The 18531-nt window shown below is 50.5% G+C and overlaps 2 protein-coding genes across 3 annotated transcripts in view; one reads left to right on the top strand and one right to left on the bottom strand.

The window, feature by feature from the left end:
* Positions 1 to 4882, bottom strand: part of LOC119968765 (interferon-induced GTP-binding protein Mx1-like) — a 30085-nt gene extending 25203 nt beyond the window's left edge. The window contains exons 1-2 of one of the 2 annotated variants that reach the window (XM_038801466.1): positions 4657 to 4882; positions 2118 to 2230 (exon numbers count right to left, since the gene is read on the bottom strand). In XM_038801466.1, coding sequence (XP_038657394.1) covers positions 2118 to 2219 — 102 coding nt within the window. In that variant the 5' untranslated portion in view covers positions 2220 to 2230; positions 4657 to 4882. Of the gene's footprint in view, positions 1 to 2117; positions 2231 to 4003; positions 4023 to 4656 lie in introns of those variants that run through there. The other variant, XM_038801467.1, reaches the window with a different exon arrangement.
* The window catches only part of LOC119968659, a 115759-nt gene that overhangs the window by 60663 nt on the left and 36565 nt on the right, over positions 1 to 18531 (top strand). Inside the window, exons 15-18 of the mRNA XM_038801276.1 lie at positions 10382 to 10447; positions 10570 to 10850; positions 13660 to 13705; positions 15866 to 16058. Coding sequence (XP_038657204.1) covers positions 10382 to 10447; positions 10570 to 10850; positions 13660 to 13705; positions 15866 to 16058 — 586 coding nt within the window. The remainder of the gene's footprint in view (positions 1 to 10381; positions 10448 to 10569; positions 10851 to 13659; positions 13706 to 15865; positions 16059 to 18531) is intronic.

Raw genomic sequence — 18531 nt, 5'->3', positions numbered from 1 at the left:
TGATTGTGGGTGTGGCCGCATGATGGTTATATTGCAAGAGTAATCTCGAAGCCTGGAAATGATCCACGCGTTAGTTCCCCAGTGGGAGTTTAAATTATTTAATAAGTCTATAATGCAAAAGAACAAGCATCAGTAATGGGATGATGAAAATGCCAGCTTGCCGTAAAACTATCTGGTTCACCAATTAGGGAAAGTAATCTGCCACCTTAATGGCTCAGTCTGACCGACTTCGAACTCCAGACCCACAGTCCTCCGAAATGGTCCAGCAAGCCACTCAGCTCCCAAGAAGGAAGCTCACCACCACCTTTTCATGGGCAATAATAAATTTGGCTTTGCCTTGATGCCCAGCTCCCACCAATACATTTTTTAAAAAATTCTCAGTGCCATTGGTGACGGAGAGTTGCCAACCTTCCTAGATTAACCGAGAGACTCGATGAATGGAAGATTAATCTCCTGGGGCATTTCAAGATGATCAGGCACTACGGTGAGTGTTTTATTTACTGATTGTAAAAGTACTAGAAATGAAAGGGGGGGAAAAAAAGAGAGAAGCTTTTGGATTGGGTGGGTCTGGAACGTGATGAAAGCTCATTAAGATCAAAGTTCTCAGCCCTGCTTCATCGGTGGGTTGGAGTATAAGAGGCAGCTTTATGTAGTTGGATCAGGAGCAAATGAAACACTAAAGAGATTGGCCGGGGCATTGAGTATAAAAATTGGCAAGTCATATTGCAGCTGTATAGAACCTTAGTTAGGCCACACTTGTTGGAGTATTGTGTTCAATTCTGGTCGCCACACTACCAGAAGGATGTGGAGGCTTTAGAAAGGGTGCGGAAGAGATTTACCAGGATGTTGCCTGGTATGGAGGGTATTAGCTACGATGAGAGGTTGAATAAACTCGGTTTGTTCTCACTGGAACGACGGAGGTTGAGGGGCAACCTGATAGAGGTCTACAAAATTATGAGGGGCATAGACAGAGTGGATAGTCAGATGCTTTTTCCCAGGGTAGAGGGGTCAATTACTAGGGGGCATAGGTTTAAGGTGCGAGGGGCAAGGTTTAGAGGAGATGTACAAGGCAAGTTTTTCACACAGAGGGTAGTGGGTGCCTGTAACTCGCTGCTGGAGGAGGTGGTGGAAGCAGGGACGATAGTGATGTTTAAGGGGCATCTTGACAAATACATGAATAGGATGGGAATAGAGGGATAAGGACCCCGGAAGTGTAGAAGATTTTAGATTAGACGGGCAACATGGTCGGCGCAGGCTTGGAGGGCCGAAGGGCCTGTTCCTGTGCTGTACTTTTCTTTGTTCTTTGAGATGTGCTCCAACCCAATGCTGTTGCTCGTCACTCACAAGTGGGAGATCCGGAGGACGATTGTATCAATTAACAATGGATGGGTTGAGAGTCAAATAGTTACTATAAATGAAGCATGACTGGGACCTTATACCTGTACGCAGCTAACAGTTTTAACAAGGTGCATGTCAATAACTTATTCACTGGCACTATTAGTAGGCCAGGTGGGTGGGGAATTAGCACAGTATTTAACTTCATAGTTACAGGAAAATGAGGGAGTTAAAAAATATATTTTAACTTCCTTTGCATTTAATTCACCCAAGCATAGGTGTCCCAGGACAACTTCTCAACAGTAGTCCTTCGGTTCAGCACCTGTAACCAGTCGAGCAGAGGCTCCCCTGCCCCCTGGAGGCAGTGGCATTGTTGGCGTACGAGTAAACCAAAGACCCAGGGTAATGCTCTGGGGACCCAGGTTCGAATCCCACCATAGCAGATGGTAAACTGAATTAAATAAAAATCTGGAATTAAAAAGCGATGGTCATGAAACCGTTGTCGATTGTCGTAAAAACCCATTTGGTTCTTTTTTAGGAGAAGGAAATCTGTTGTCCTTACCTCATCTGGCCTGTGTGTGACTCCAGATCCTTAGCAATGTGGTTGACTCTTAAATGCTCTCTGGAGTGGGCACTAAATGCTGGTTCTGCCAGCGACGCCCATATCCCATTAACAATTTTTTTTTTAAAAAGCCCGTCTCTTGCAGCTGTCCCTGTCACCTGTGACTGCTCAATGTGAATTAACCAGATGAGAACCCAATTCTGTGTCTTGGTGGACCTACCGGAGTGTGGGTCTTTATGTTGGTACGTGACTGTAACTGTGAATCAGCAGAAGGAACAAAGTCCTCTCGCTGGTCCTCGTCATCCAACATCGTCCACGGCATGTGTAAAGGGTCTGGAAAACAAATCGGCTGTGAATTATTTGTGGTAAAGTGGCAAATTTTGACAAGTACATTTAGTCTTCTCACAGTTCAGTGATTAGTGAACCGCTGTCAGCCCGTGTGCTTCAGAACTGTTTGTAACTCTGCCACCAGCTATCTGGGGCTTCCCGATCTCTCCACCTCCGACAGAGGGAGACTCTGCTGGGCCATTTTACTCCAGGGACTCCTCTCCATCTGTCAGCTGGACTGTTTGGGTTGGCCCACCTCCTGACCTCTTCCTCGCCTTTCGTGCTCTCTTCCGCTCCAAGGAGCAAAAAAATAAATAAAAATTCGGAGTGAGTGAGAGTTGGCCAGCTGTGCCGGCCATGATTTTTGCGTTTGCGTTTGCCACGAGCGCACAGAGTGAACCGAGCGCAAAATAGCGTGACAGTCGAAAAACGAGAATCTCGCCAATAAGATCTCGTTTTCCCATTCTCCTCGCTCCTCATTAGTGGGGTAATCAGGTTCCAGACTGGGAAACGCATTTCCATGCAATTACCGGGTTTCCCTTCTGTATCCTCCCTCCAAATCAGGAATGTCGGCAAGGTTTACATTTCTTTACAAATGGATACCATAAAAAGGGAACCCACTGGGGGTGCACAGATTAAAGGGGGGGGGGGGGGGAGGGTGGAAGGCAAGTGCCTGGGCAGTACCCTGGTAGTAAGCACGGGGGTGGTGGTGGTTGTTCACCTTATATGGGGCAGCATTCCTTTTCTTTTAAAAGCAAACACTGGGGCGCCCTTTAAACACAGCGCCATGATCTTGGCATTCCTGGCTTCTTCCGGCCTAGCACCGCCAGCGAGAGCCACGGGCCAAGCACCCAGCAATATTTTGAAGCGTTTGTAAATGTGACGGGAAAAGCCGATAGTGCATCCGGCGAGCTTCACGGCGCTTTTCTCACCTGTGCCAACAATTTGCAGGGCGGCACTTTCTGGGTTTTCTCAATGTATTGTGTGAGGATTGTAATGTATTGTATTCCCCACCTTTGGGGAGGCCCGACCCCGGAGTGGTTGGCGCCACTCCCCTACGCCGGGACCCCCCCGTCGCGCCGGGTAGGGGAGAATCCCGCCCAAGGTTCGGAACCTCGGGAGGTCAAAATTTAATGCCTTTGGCTGAAATGCGAGAATCTGACCAGTAGTCTTTACTTCCGGGTTCCCATAGAATCGAATCATAGAATCTCTCACATGCATAAGGAGGTCATTCAGCCCATCGAGTCCACACCAATCCTCTGATAGAGCACCCTACCCAACCACACTCCCCAATCCTATCCCCTCAACCCCACCTAACCCGAGGAGCAATTTACCCTGGCCAATCCACCATGCTGCACACCTTTGGACTGTGGGAGGAAACTGGAGCACCCGGAGGAAACCCACGCAGACCCGGGGAGAACATGCAAACTCCACACAGTCACCCAAGACCAGAATTGAACCCGGGTCCCTGGTTCTGTGACCCTGTGTCACCGGCATTAGGTGTAAATTCACAGTTCCCTCCCCCTCCCGCCCCCCAAATGCCCATCTTTCCATTATCATCAGGATCATAATCTCCTCGTCAGAATTCCTGGTTGAAAACTTAGCTAAACTAGGAAATTCTACCTGCAGTGCCGGGTTAAAGGATCTACACTTTCAGCAAAACAATGTTAATCAGGTGAATGCCATGACTGGCATTAAGGAGGAGATGACAGCGATCAGCGCCATTGGGGCATGGACAAGCTGCAGGGTGAACAGGAAGTGAATGTTAGTATTGCTTACCCGTTCAAGATGGTACCTGTGGTCAAGATAGTTACAGTGAAGTAGATGGCAACAATATCTTCTGATTTCCCAACTGAGTCAGGTCTCGAGACAAACGAGGTAAATACAATTCAGATTGTTTCCTTCAGCTATGGCTGCCTGCTTCAACCCATCATGATTCCAGCAAGAACCATTAGTGAACGAAGCCTTCACACAACTCCCAGCAGCCAAGAGTTAACCCACCCACTTGAAGCGGCCCACCACCGTCACATATTGAGCTGTATTAAAAAGTACTTGGTTTTAAACAGTTCAGCACCACCACCAAATTAGCAGAGCTGTTGCAATCTTTGGATCTGAAAACAACTACAGTACTGTCAATTATCTATCATAGAACGATAGCAACTAAACATACCCAAACTTGCTGGAGTTCAACATCTCAGTTTGGGGGGTGGGTGGGGGAAGGAGGAGGCTGGAATTTCCAACATGAAAATATTGCACTTGCAAGTCTGCTCATTATTTAAAAAAAATCAAGTTTCACTTACTGTGATCAAAGCTGATATACTCACAGGTGTAAAGCAAATAATATTTTTTTTAGGGGGGGTTGGGGGGGGGGGGGGGGATTACAGAGGATCTGACGTTATTAACAACCGGACCAAGTGTTTTGTTTTTCCTACCGGCGCTGTGATGCCTTCGGGTCTTGAAGTCTCTCCTCTGAATCAAGGGCAGGACGGAGATGTATCTGAGAAATCACCGCGGAAATTACCCTTCCGCAATATTCTCTGTGGTGTCGATGTAGAGCACACGCACTGGTTTCACCCTCTCATCTGCTACCACCTTCTCTATTCTGTCTCTTTGGTTTCGTTTCCTTTCCCTGAAGTCACATGATATGTCGGTGCAGTTTCGTTTCTCTCAGTTCTGATTTCCCGACGAGCTGGTCAATTGTTCGAGCACCCACTCCCCCCCCCCCCCCCCCCCCCATCATCACCCGGCAACAAATGGGAAACTGACAACACACGAAGGGAGCAAACTCTCAATGAATAGATGCATGAAATAATTGCAAGTTTTTATAGAATTTAACCTCTTTTTTTAAAAATGAAGAGGCATCAAAAGACGATGCTTATAATTACCCCGCTGACGGTGTAGAATCTTAGACATTTACAGTGCAGAAGGAGGCCATTCGGCCCATCGAGTTTGCACCAGCCCTTGGAAAGAGCACCCTATCTCCACAATCCTTTAACCCCACCTAACCCTTTGGATACTAAGGGTAATTTAGCACGGCCAATCCACCTAACCTGCACATCTTTGGACTGTGGGAGGAAACCGGAGCACCCGGAGGAAACTCGCGCAGGCACAGGGAGGACGTGCAAACTCCGCACAAACAGTGACCCAAGCCGGGGATCGAACCTGGGACCCTGGGGCTGTGAGGCAGCAGTGCTAACCACTGTGCTACCATGCCGCCCTGGTGGGAGAGTAATATATTGAAACGGGTCAAGCAGGTTAAAACCGAGTCTGGTGCCTGGGTAATGACAACTGATCCCCAATCACCTCCCCCCCCCCCCCAACCAAGCAACTAACCGCCACCCCCCCCCCCCCCCACCCACCCATCCCCGCCACCCAACTGCCCCTCCTGACCCGGCAACACCAGTGCCCCCACCAACACTCGACTATCCCAGGCCACATCTGACTCACCCCCCTCACCAAACTACCCCTGACCTGACTGCCCCTCCCGACTTGGCTAACTCCCGAATACCCAACTACCCATCCTGACCTCCTGACTATTCCCCCCCCCATCAAACCTGACTACACTTTCAACTTGACTACTTACCCTTCCCAATCACTTGACTACCCCTGAATGAACTACCCCATCCCTGACCTGACAATCCACTCACCAACCTATCCACTTACCCGCTTAAACCACCTAGCCGCCCTACCCACTCCATGCATCTCCCTACCTCATCTAGATATCCAAGGGCTAGTGCAGACTCGATGGGCCAAATGGCCTCCTTCTGCACTGTAAATACTATGATTCTATGATATCCACCTTAACTACCTACAGACTTCATCTAGCCACCCGTCCAACTCACCAATCCATTCATCCACTTACCCTGGGCTGGATTCTCCCCTACCCGGCGACACGGGGGGTCCCGGCGTAGGGGAATGGCGCCAACCACTCCGGGGTCGGGCCTCCCCAAAGGTGGGGAATTCTCCCCACCTTTGGGGGCCAGCCCCGCGCCAGAGAGGTTGGCACCAGAAGACTAGCGCAAAAACCGGCGCCACCGGCAGCGGGGCTGGCCGAAAGGCTTTCGCCGGTTGGCGCATGCGCCGGCAGTGACGTCAGCGGCCAGCTGCTGCTGACGTCACCACCGCCACATGCGCGATGTGGGTTTCTCTTCCGCTTCCGCCATGGCGGAGGCTGTGGCGGCCGCGGAAGGAGAAAGAGTGCACCCAGGGCACTGGCCCAGAGTCTGAGCGGGGGGCCCCGATCGCGGGCCAGGCCACCGTGGGGGCACCCCCCGGGGTTCGATCGCCCCCCGCCTCCCCCAGGACCCCGGGGCCCGCTCGCACCGCTGATCCCGCCGTTACAGAGGTGGTTCAAACCTCAGTGGCAGGAGAGGCCTCCCAGCGGCGGGACTTGAATCACCGCAGGGGCCTCGCCGATCAGAGTGGCGAGATTCCCGCCACCGCCACTTCCCGGGTGGTGGAGAATCTCTGCCACGGCGGGGGCGGGATTTTCGGCGGCCCCAGGCAAACCAAGGCAGGCCAGCAGCATGGTTCAATTCCCGTAACAGCCTCCCCAAACAGGCGCCGGAATGTGGCGACTAGGGGCTTTTCACAGTAACTTCATTTGAAGCCTACTCGTGACAATAAGCAATTTTCATAAGGCAGGAGTGAAAATGGAGTTGAGGATTAGCACATCAGATCAGTCATCTCATTAAATGGCAGAGCAGACTCGATGGCCTACATCTGCTCTTATAGGTGGCACGATAGCACAGTGGTTAGCACTACTGCTTCACAGTGCCAGGGTCCCAGGTTCGATTCCTGGCATGCATCACTGTCTGTGCAGAGTCTGCCCCTTCTCCCTGTGTCTGCGTAGGTTGCCTCCAGATGCTCCGGTTTCCTCCCAGAAATCCCGAAAGACGTGCTTGTTAGATAATTTGGACATTCTGAATTCTCCCTCTGTGTACCCGAACAGGCATCGGAATATGGCGAGTAGGGGCTTTCCACAGTAACTTCGTTGCAATGTTAATGTAAACCTACTTGTGACAATAAAGATTATTATTATTATGTCTTATGGTCCTTCAAGGTAGAAAATCTTCTACAAAAGCAAACTACTATGGATGCTAGAAATCTGAAATAGAAACAGAAAGTGCTGGAGAACTCAGCACATCTGGCAGCATCAATGGGGAGAGAAGCAGAGTTAACGTTTGGAGTCCAATAGACTTCTTCGGAACTCTTCTTCTATCCCAGACCAAGGCAATGCCCAAAAATGTTATTTTTAAAACTATTCGTTCGTGGGATGAAGGCATTACTGGCTGGGTATTTATTGCCGATCACTAATTGCCCTTGAGGGGGCAGTTAAGAGTCAGCCACATTGCTGTGGCTCTGGAGTCACATGTAGGTCAGGCCAGGTAAGGATGACAGATTTCCTTCCCTAAAGGACATTAATAATAATAATCTTTATTGTCATAAGTAGGCTTACATTAATACTGCAATGAAGTTACTGTGAAAAGCCCCTAATCGCCACATTCCGACGCCTGTTCGGGTACACAGAGGGAGAATTCAGAATGTCCAATTCACCTAACAGCACGTCTTTCGGGACTTGCGGGAGGAAACAAGTGAACCAGATGGGTTTTTATGACAATCAACAAAGGTTTAATGGTCGTCATTAGATGTTTAATGTTCAGATTTTTATTGAATTAAAATTTCACCATCTGCCGTGGTGTGATTTGAACCCGGGTCCCAGAGAATTACTCTGAGTCTCTGGATTACTAGTCCAGTGATAATACCATTAAGGCCCTGCCTCCCCTTAACACAAGATATACAAGATGCACTCCTTCCTTTGACAGTACCTTCCAAATGTGCAACCTCTGCCACCTAAAAGGACGCGCCTGAACATTGCAAATTTATTTCCAAGCCACACACCATCCTCATATGTTGCTGTTTCTTTGCTTTGATGGGTCAAACGCCTGGAACTCCTTTCCAAACAGTGGCATATGTGGGCTGCAATTAGCAAAGAACAAAGAACAATACAGCACAGGAACAGGCCCTTCGGCCCTCCAACCATGGTACCTGCCCAAACTAAAACTGTCTGCACTTACGGAGTCCGTATCCTTTCATTCCCACCCTATTGATAGATTTGTCTAGATGTCCTTTAAATGCCGCTATCATACCTGCTCCCACCACCTTCCCAGGCAGCGTGAACCATATATTTACCACCCTCTGTGTAAAAAATGTGCCTCGCACATCTGTTCTAAACTTTTCCCCACACACTTTAAACCTATGTCCCCAAGTACATGACTCTCCTACCCTAGGAAAGACCATCTGACTATCCACTCTGTCCACTCATAATCTTGTCGACCTCTATCAGATCGCCTCTCAACCTCCGTCGTTCCAGTGAGAACAGGCCGAGTTTATCTAACCTCTCCTCATAGCTAATGCCCTCCATACCAGGCAATATCCGATAAACCGCTTCTGTACCCTCTCCAATGCATCCTTCTGGCAGTGTGGTGACCAGAATTGTACACAATATTCCAAATGAGGCCTAACTAAGGTCCTGTACAGCCGTAACATGACTTGCCAATTTTTATATCCAATGCCCCGACCGATGAAAGCCAGCATGCCGTATGCCTTCTTGACATCTTTATACACATGTGTTGTCACTTTCAGTGATCGTTGGACATGCACGCCCAGATCTCTCTGCCTGTCAGTACTCGCAAGAGTTCTACCATTTATTCGGTAATTCCGACATGCATTGGGCCTTCCAAAGTGCATTACCGCACACTAGTCCGGATTAAACTCCATCTGCCATTTCTCCGCCCAAGACTCCAACCAGTTTATATTCTGCTGTATCCTCTTGACAATCCTCTTCACGCTATCCGAAACTCCACCAATATTTGTGTCATCTGCGAACTTACCAATCAGACCAGCTACATTTTCTTCCAAATCATTTATATACACTACGAACAATAAAGACCCCAGGACTGATCCCTGTGGAACAAATGCTGTACTTGCCAGCAATGCCCTCATCCTGTGAAAGAATAAAGAAGTAACATTGGGAAAGAAGAGGGGAAGTGGGGCTAGTTGGATAGAAATTTCAAACAGGTGTAATGTGGCAAATGGCGCCCGTCTGTGCTGTTAACATAGGATAATTATGGGGTTCATTTTGACAATCATGTAAAATGAGTGATATCAGATTAGACATCCTTCCCAATTTTCATTTCCATCAATGTGCAGATCGATGGGCCAAATGGCCTCCGTCGCCACTGTTGATTCTATGAATATATGATATGTTGTCAGACCTGCTGAGATTGGATTTCTGTTTTGTAACTCCAAGATAACTGTTTCTCCCCCCCCCCCCCCCCCCCCCCCCTTGAGGGGGCAAGAGCTGACTTTGTGCTGATTTAACTTGAGGATCAGCGTATCTCAGCGGAGAGGGCATCTCAGCTAACCCTAACCCTAATTAAGGGTTAGGGTTAGGGGCCTGAATAACCTCAGCGGGGTTTGGAATTGATGACGTGGAGATGCTGGCGTTGGACTGGGGTGAGCACAGTAAGAAGTCTTACAACACCAGGTTAAAGTCCAACAGGTTTGTTTCAAACACCAGCTTTCGGAGCACTGCTCATTCACCTGAGGAAGGAGCAGTGCTCCGAAAGCTCGTGTTGGGAACAAACCTGTTGGACCTTAACCTGGTGTTGTAAGACTTCGTACTTTGGAATTGAGGTGGACCTTTAGCTCCACATCGCAAGCCACCTCACAAACCAGCTGCCCAGCCAACTGAGCTAAAGTACAGCCACAGCACAAGAGAGCAAGTACACTGCCGAGGTGCACTTCAGTTGTGTTGATACAACCTCATATGCACAGAAAGCAATGACAGATCGCATGTCAAATGGTCAAATTCTGTCCATGTGTAAAAGATAGCATGCGACCATTCTGAAGAAAAATCGGTGATTGGGGGGGGGGGGGGGGGGAGTGTTCTGACCATTCACCATCCACCAACATCCACAAAAATGCTGTTTGTCACAATGCTGTTGGTGTTTGCTATAATAACTCTTAATTGGCTCTAGTCTAAAGGATAGCCTGACACGTCAAAATATGTAAACGCAAGTGTTCCCCCCCCACCCCCCGCACCCGGAAACTGAAACTTAAAGAAGTAACTTATGCAAATCTGTTTGGTAACAGTTGAAGGGGCGGAGAGAAGTCTGCTGCAGCCAGACGAGTCAGACCATCCTCGAGTGTGCTACACAGGTATGCAAGTCGTTCTTCATTCCGCTTTATTTTGTCCACGGTTTGCTCTGCTGGTCAATGATTTGCAGCGAGAGACATTTCTGGGAATTTATTAGATGCGTGGTCTTTTTTTTTTCCCACAGAAAAACAATTGTCCCTCGCTGAAGAATCAAGAAGGTGCTGACAGAAGTGAAGATCCTGACAGCAAAGGGACCGGAGCAGAGTGGAGACAAAGTGAATTAGGAAGAGGCAGCAGAGAAGAGGGAGGTATGTGTACCAAGGCGGCGGCGTTGGAAACTCTTGCTCTTTCTAACCTGGAGTTGAGTATCTGGGGCAAAGGGGTGGGAGGGGTCGCGAGAATCACACGCGGGGTATTTGCCCAAATTCCTGTCAGCTGGAACACTGCAGAGGAGAAACCTGACTGGTATGGGCACCGAAACATCTCTCTCTCTCTTTCTATCAGACTGTTACTCTTGGCTTGTGACACAAGTATTTAGTGTATTCCTGTTGTGAATTGCACCAAGACAAGTCCTCATTTACCGGGGCCGCTGTCGGATGCATCCCCGCGGCGGGGGCGGGGGCGGGGGGGCAATCGGGGGTGGGGGAGGCATCGTCGGTGGGGCCGGAAAATCCCAGCCACAATCAGGGCGGGATGTAACTCATTGTGATTCGTGTGGAAGGGGGAGGGGGGGGGAGATGGGGAGGGGGGAGGGGAAAAAGGGGGGGAGAGACAGAATCTGCTCCTCCCACCCAGCAATCAGCCCCGCCCACATTTACATTAAGCCAATCAGCAGTGAAGATTCGGGAAGACTGGCCTGTGATTCGAGGAGCAGCTTCTTGTGGACCAATCCACTGCCCTCGCCCACATTCACACCGGCTCCCTCCACTGCCCACGCCCACATTCACACCGGCTCCCCCCGCTGCCCTCGCCCACATTCACACCGGCTCACCCCCGCTGCCCTCGCCCACATTCACACCGGCTCCCCCCGCTGCCCTCGCCCACATTCACACCGGCTCCCCCGCTGCCCTCGCCCACATTCACACCGGCTCCTCCGCTTCCCTCGCCCACATTCACAACGGCTCCTCCACTGCCCACGCCCACATTCACACCGGCTCCTCCACTGCCCCCGCCCACATTCACACCGGCTCCTCCGCTTCCCTCGCCCACATTCACACCGGCTCCTCCACTGCCCCCGCCCACATTCACACCGGCTCCTCCGCTGCCCTCGCCCACATTCACACCGGCTCCTCCACTGCCCTCGCCCACATTCACACCGGCTCCCCCGCTGCCCTCGCCCACATTCACACCGGCTCCTCCGCTTCCCTCGCCCACATTCACACCGGCTCCTCCACTTCCCTCGCCCACATTCACACCGGCTCCTCCGCTTCCCTCACCCACATTCACACCGGCTCCTCCGCTTCCCTCGCCCACATTCACACCGGCTCCCCCCGCTGCCCTCGCCCACATTCACACCGGCTCCCCCCGCTGCCCTCGCCCACATTCACACCGGCTCCCCCCGCTGCCCTCGCCCACATTCACACCGGCTCCTCCACTTCCTCGCCCACATTCACACCGGCTCCTCCGCTTCCCTCACCCACATTCACACTGGCTCACCCGCTGCCCTCGCCCACATTCACACCGGCTCCCCCCGCTGCCCTCGCCCACATTCACACCGGCTCCTCCACTGCCCTCGCCCACATTCACACCGGCTCCCCCCCGCTGCCCTCGCCCACATTCACACCGGCTCCTCCACTTCCCTTGCCCACATTCACACCGGCTCCTCCACTGCCCTCGCCCACATTCACACTGGCTCCTCCGCTTCCCTCACCCACATTCACACCGGCTCCTCCACTGCCCTCACCCACATTCACACCGGCTCCTCCGCTGCCCTCGCCCACATTCACACCGGCTCCCCCCGCTGCCCTCGCCCACATTCACACCGGCTCCCCCCGCTGCCCTCGCCCACATTCACACCGGCTCCTCCACTGCCCTCGCCCACATTCACACCGGCTCCTCCACTTCCCTCGCCCACATTCACACTGCCTCCACTTCCCTCGCCCACATTCACACCGGCTCCTCCACTGCCCTCGCCCACATTCACACCGGCTCCTCCGCTGCCCTCACCCACATTCACACCGGCTCACCCGCTGCCCTCGCCCACATTCACACCGGCTCCTCCACTGCCCCCGCCCACATTCACACCAGCTCCTCTACTTCCCTCGCCCACATTCACACCGGCTCCTCCACTGCCCCCGCCCACATTCACACCAGCTCCTCCACTTCCCTCGCCCACATTCACACCGGCTCCTCCGCTTCCCTCGCCCACATTCACACCGGCTCCTCCACTGCCCTCGCCCACATTCACACCGGCTCCCCCCGCTGCCCTCGCCCACATTCACAACGGCTCCTCCACTGCCCTCGCCCACATTCACACCGGCTCCTCCACTCCCCTCGCCCACATTCACACCGGCTCCCCCGCTGCCCTGGCCCACATTCACACTGGCTCCTCCACTGCCCTCGCCCACATTCACACTGCCTCCACCAGCAGGATTCAGACACTTTGCGGCCCGCCAGGATTCACACAAGCCTCATGTAGAGCCTTGTCCTGAGTGTGTAGTTTCACGTAGCACATTTGATGTCATGCCCAGCTCCTTCTCAGAATAAAAAGCCCACTCACAGAACTGCTGCCTCACATGAGTGTGAGATAGGGGGCTGTTTTGACCAGATTATTTTGCTGGTGTGATTGGTGGTTGGTGGGAATGGGGTGGGAGTGCGGCACCCCTCACTGATGCTGTGAAATCCTCACAGGTCAGGAAGCAGTATGTCACCCATCCACCAATCAGTGCTGAGGAAGGTGACCGGCAAGTTCGGTCAAGCCACTGCACGCTGAACCAAATTCTTCGTAATAACCTTTATATTAGTGTCACAAGTAGGCTTCCATTAACACTGCAATTAAGGTACTGTGAAAATCCCCTGTTCGCCACACTCCGGCGCCTGTTCGAGCACACAGAGGGAGAATTCAGAATGTCAAAATCACCTGACAAGCACGTCTTTCGGGAGGAAACCGGAGCACCCGGGGGAAACCCATGCAGACACGGGGAGGATGTGCAGACTCCGCACAGACAGTGACCCAAACAGGGAATTGAACCTGGGACCCTTGCACTGTGAAGCAGCAGTGCTAACTACAGGGGTACCGAATTAAGATGGGCCCAATGATCTTTCTCATTTGTAGGTATCTAATTGAGATCGTAGTTTCTACATGGGAGAGCTACAGAAAGGTAAGGTGTATTAGCATGAACGCACCAGTTCCTCCCAGCACAATAACGAGGAAGTGAACATTATTTAGTCTGCAACATCCAATATCATCCAAGCCAATTATACCACACCTACTGCCACCCTCACTGCTATTAGGTGAATCAGCTCAGGTCTTTTTTCCAATGTGGTAATGTCCATCTCAGGCCCTGTGACTCTTTATCCAGTTTAAACAGCTCGGTTTTGTTGAGATAGATTAGGCCTTTGTGTGCTTCTGGATCCAGATCTCATTTTGACCTCCTCCTCGATACTCCCTCATCCCAACTAATCTTCATCTACGTTTTGTTTCCATGCATAAATTTTGCTTGAAGCTAATTCCCAATTAAAGGAAATCGTGGATGAAGACCCAGTCACACAAACCAGCCCCACAAAGCAGACGGGGAGAATGTGCGAACTCCACACGGACAGTGACCTAGGGCCGGGATTGAACTTGGGACGTCGGTGCCGTGAGGCATCAGTGCTAACCACTGCACCACCGTGCTGCATTCAAAGTTTGATTGTAATACAATATTCCTTTAGCTTCGCAAATATACGGTTTTCAAAGGTAACACCCCACTCAAACCAAATGGCTGATGCACTCAACTGATCTTCCATTGATTTCATAGAGTCATAGAATTTAGAGTGCAGAAGGAGGCCATTTGGCCCATCGAGACTGCAACGGCTCTTGGAAAGAGCACCCTACCCAAGCCCACACCTCCACCCTATCCCCATAACCCAGTAACCCCACCCAACCCTAAGGGCAATTTTGGACATTAAAGGCAATTTAGCGTGGCCAATCCACCTAACCTGCACATCTTTGGACTGTGGGAGGAAACCGGAGCACCCGGAGGAAACCCACGCACACACGGGGAGAACGTGCAGACTCCACACAGTCAGTGACCCAAGCTGGGAATCGAACTTGGGACCCTGGAACTGTAAAGCAATTGTGCTAACCACTGTGCTACCGTGCTGCCCTCAAGAGTCTCCTCGATGACTGTCACATAAGTGTTTCCAAAATCCACTCCCAAAAAAGACAGGCTTTAAAATCTTCTTTCAAACAATGCTTTCCATCAGCTGTTTGCATTAAGAATCCATGCCAGGTTTTCCAAACTATCCTTTCAAACAAATCTTCTGCTCCACTTTTGACAAGGAATCCACTCCAGGTTTTCCACCTAGCCATTCAGGTTTCCTTTGTTTTAAATGCTTTTGCACAAACTCTGAGATGCATCCGCTGGTTTCCACAGTTATTTTAACTCCTATTCCACAGGCTGTAATAAATGCCCACAAACCCAAAAATCACTTCAGATATCTTTCTGGCTTCTCAGCCTTCTTCCCCGCTCTCTGACAGTTCACTGTTCTGGTACCTTTATTTCTTGCACTGACAAACTCTTCTCATTGATGCAGAAAGAGATTGGGGCGCCATTTTTAAATGCCGACTTGATCTCTCAACCCCCCCTCGGACTCCCCACCTTAACCTTCACCCGCAACCCCCCCTCCAATGCCCCAACCTATATCCTCGACCTCACCACACCTCTTATGGGCAAGGCTTCCCCAGGCCCGATCTCTGTCATGGGCAACTTGGCACCCAGGCACCTTGGCAGTGCCAAGCTGGAATTGACAGGGTGGCATTGCCAGGGTGCCTGAGTGGCACTATCAAGGAAGGAATGCCTCAGAAAACTTACAATCATCGGGGAAGTGGTACTGAGCAAATTGTTGGGGTCTGTTTTACAATTTGTATTGGTCAGTGAGTGCCCACAAATAAACATCCTCTCAGACCAGCCTTAGTCTGGGCATTTCCAAATTCAGATTATGGGACACAAGGGGGCACGGTACAGAGGCAGGACCCGGACAAATGACCACCCATGGTCATCCACGAGTGTCTGCGAGATTGTGCACTCAGGTACTATATCGGTCACCCGAGACCAACGAGGTAGAATCTGCATACACATGGACCAAGGTTTGTACAGGCTAAAATGGGTGACGGACAAAAGGAGATAGAGCGCTAGAAACGCTTGCGTAGAGAATTCCGGAGCTCAGCATGAAAAAAAGTGGTTAGATAGGAAATAGCGATGCTTGAAATATTTAGTTCTAACTCAGAAATATTTCAATGATCATGCGTTCTTTGTTATTCTTGGGTTTATTTTCAGACCATGGATACCAGGTTTTATGATTGCTATGAGGAGAAGATACGTCCTTGCATTGATCTTGTCGATTCGCTGAGGAAGTTGGGCGTGGACAAGGACCTGGCTCTTCCTGCCATCGCGGTGATTGGAGATCAGAGCTCCGGGAAGAGCTCTGTACTGGAAGCACTGTCTGGGGTCTCACTTCCTAGAGGGAGTGGTAAGATAGCAGCTAACAATAACATTGACTTGTAGAGCGTCGGTATTGTTGTAAATATGTTCAGGAACATTATCAAACATAATTGGACATTGAGCAACATTACAGAATATTAGGGATAGGCAAAATTGGCATTTCTAAGGAGCATCGGTCGAGCTTTCGGAATTCCCAGTTCTGAATTCCCGCCCAAAGCCAACACAACGTTTGCTGCGCCGTCACATTTTCTGCATCAATTGTCGTGGCATGGGGGAGCAGAAAATCCCACCCATCATAAAGGAGAAATGAGAGGCAGAGACACTCAGAGAAGGAATTCCAGATTCGGGACCTCAATAGCTGAAGAGATGACTAGTGGTGAAACGATTGGAATCAGAGTTGTTCAAGTGGCCGACTTGGGGGAGTGGTGATATCTCAAGAGGGTGACAGGGCTGAAGGAGGTTGCTGAGCAATAGAGGGGATAGGCCATGAAGGGATTTGAAAGTAAGATCGAGAATTTTAAAATCGAGGCATTTCTTGAGGGGAAGCCAATGAAAAGAACAAAGGAAAGTACAGCACAGGAACAGGCCCTTCGGCCCTCCAAGCCTGCGCCGACCATGCTGCCCATCTAAACTAAAATCTTCTACACTTCCGGGGTCCGTATCCCTCTATTCCCATTCTATTCATTTGTCAAGATGCCCCTTAAATGTCACTATTGTAGGGTCAGTGAGCACAAGGGTGGTGGGTGAGCAGGATTCAGGGTGAACAGGATTCTGTTTGAGTTGGGCAAGTTTGGATTGTTGGAAGACAGGGGACTGACCCGAAATGCTTTGAACTAATCAAGTCTAGAGAGAAAAATAAATTCACTCAGGAGGATTTCAGAAGCAAATGAGCTGATGCTGGGGCAGAATTGAACAATGTCATAGAGGTGAAAATAGAGGCTCTTCGTCACAGAGTCATTGAATCATACCGCACAGCCCACCGTGTCTGCACCAGTCAAACACAACCACCTAACCATTCTAATCCCATTTCCCAGCACTTGGCCCAAAGCCTTGTCTGCCCTGGGATTGCAAGTGCGCATCTAAATATTTCTTAAATGTTATGAGGTTCTCTGCCTCCACCACTCTTTCAGGCAGCGAATTCCAAACTCCCACCTCCTCTGGGTAAAAAGGTTTTCCTCACACCGCCCCTCTAAACCTCCTGCCCCATGCAACAGTAGTGAACTCGCCAACATTGAGGGCATTTAAAAGTTTATTGGATAAGCATATGGATGATAAGGGCATAGTGTAGGTTAGATGGCCTTTAGTTTTTTTCCATGTCGGTGCAACATCGAGGGCCGAAGGGCCTGTACTGCGCTGTATCGTTCTATGTTCTATGATCTTAAAAATCTATACCCCTCTGGCCATTGACCCTCCACCAAGGGGCAAGGTTTCTTCCTGTCTACTCTATCTATGTCACTCATACTTTATACATCTCAATTATGTCCCCACCCTCCCACCACCTACCCCCAGTCTCCTCTGCTTCAAGGAAAACAATCCAAGTCTATCCAATTTCTCTGCGTAACTAAAACTCTCCAGCCCAGGCAACATCCTGGTAAATCTCCTCTGCACCCTTTCCAGTGCTATCACATCCCTCCTATAATGTGGATTCCAGAACTGCACACAATACTCTGGCTATGGCCTGAGCAACATTTTATACAGTTCCAGCATAATCTCCCTTCTCTTAAGCTCTATGCCTCTGCTAATAAAGGCAAGTATATCATATGCCTTCTTAACCACTGATGACATGGATATTTTGTTGGACCCTCATCTTGGGGTCAAAGGTGTCAAGGCTGTGAACAGTCCGGTTTAGCTACAGATAGTTGCCAGGGGGAGGGATGGTGCTTATGTCTTGAGGACATGGGGACCAAATACACCATCTTCCAAACACATTGAGCGCGGCCTAACCAAATGGGAGTCCTGTAATAAACGTGTTTAGCTGGGTGTGTCCCAGTGTTCGCAGTGCTGTGAGACACCACGCTATCTACTGGGACTCTGGTCCTATTCGGTTCCTCAGCAGGGAACACCCACCAAGGCCACACTTAGTCCCGTTCCCTGCACTGAGGATCTTCGCTCGCCAGAACTCCTCAGTACAGGAGGAGATCTAGGCGCCATTTTGAAATGGCGTCCCAATCTCTTGATCCTCCGAGCCCCCAACTCACTTATAAGGGGATCCTCTGGGGCAGCACGGTGGCGCAGTGGTTAGCACTTCTGCCTCAAGGCGCCAAGGTCCCAGGTTCGATCCCGGCTCTGGGTCACTCTCCGTGTGGAGTTTGCATATTCTCCCCGTGTTTGCGTGGGTTTCACCCCCACAACCCAAAGATATACAGGGTAGGTGGATTGGCCATGCTAAATTGCCCCTTAATTGGAAAAAATGAATTGGGTACTCTAAATTTTTTAAATAAATAAATAAATAAGAGGGTCCTCTGGGGCTCCCCCCCCCCCCTAAAAGCAGGACACCAATC

This window comes from Scyliorhinus canicula, chromosome 7 (genome assembly GCF_902713615.1).
Source record: "Scyliorhinus canicula chromosome 7, sScyCan1.1, whole genome shotgun sequence".
Taxonomy (NCBI): domain Eukaryota; kingdom Metazoa; phylum Chordata; class Chondrichthyes; order Carcharhiniformes; family Scyliorhinidae; genus Scyliorhinus; species Scyliorhinus canicula.
This window is presented reverse-complemented; position numbering and strand designations above follow the sequence as displayed.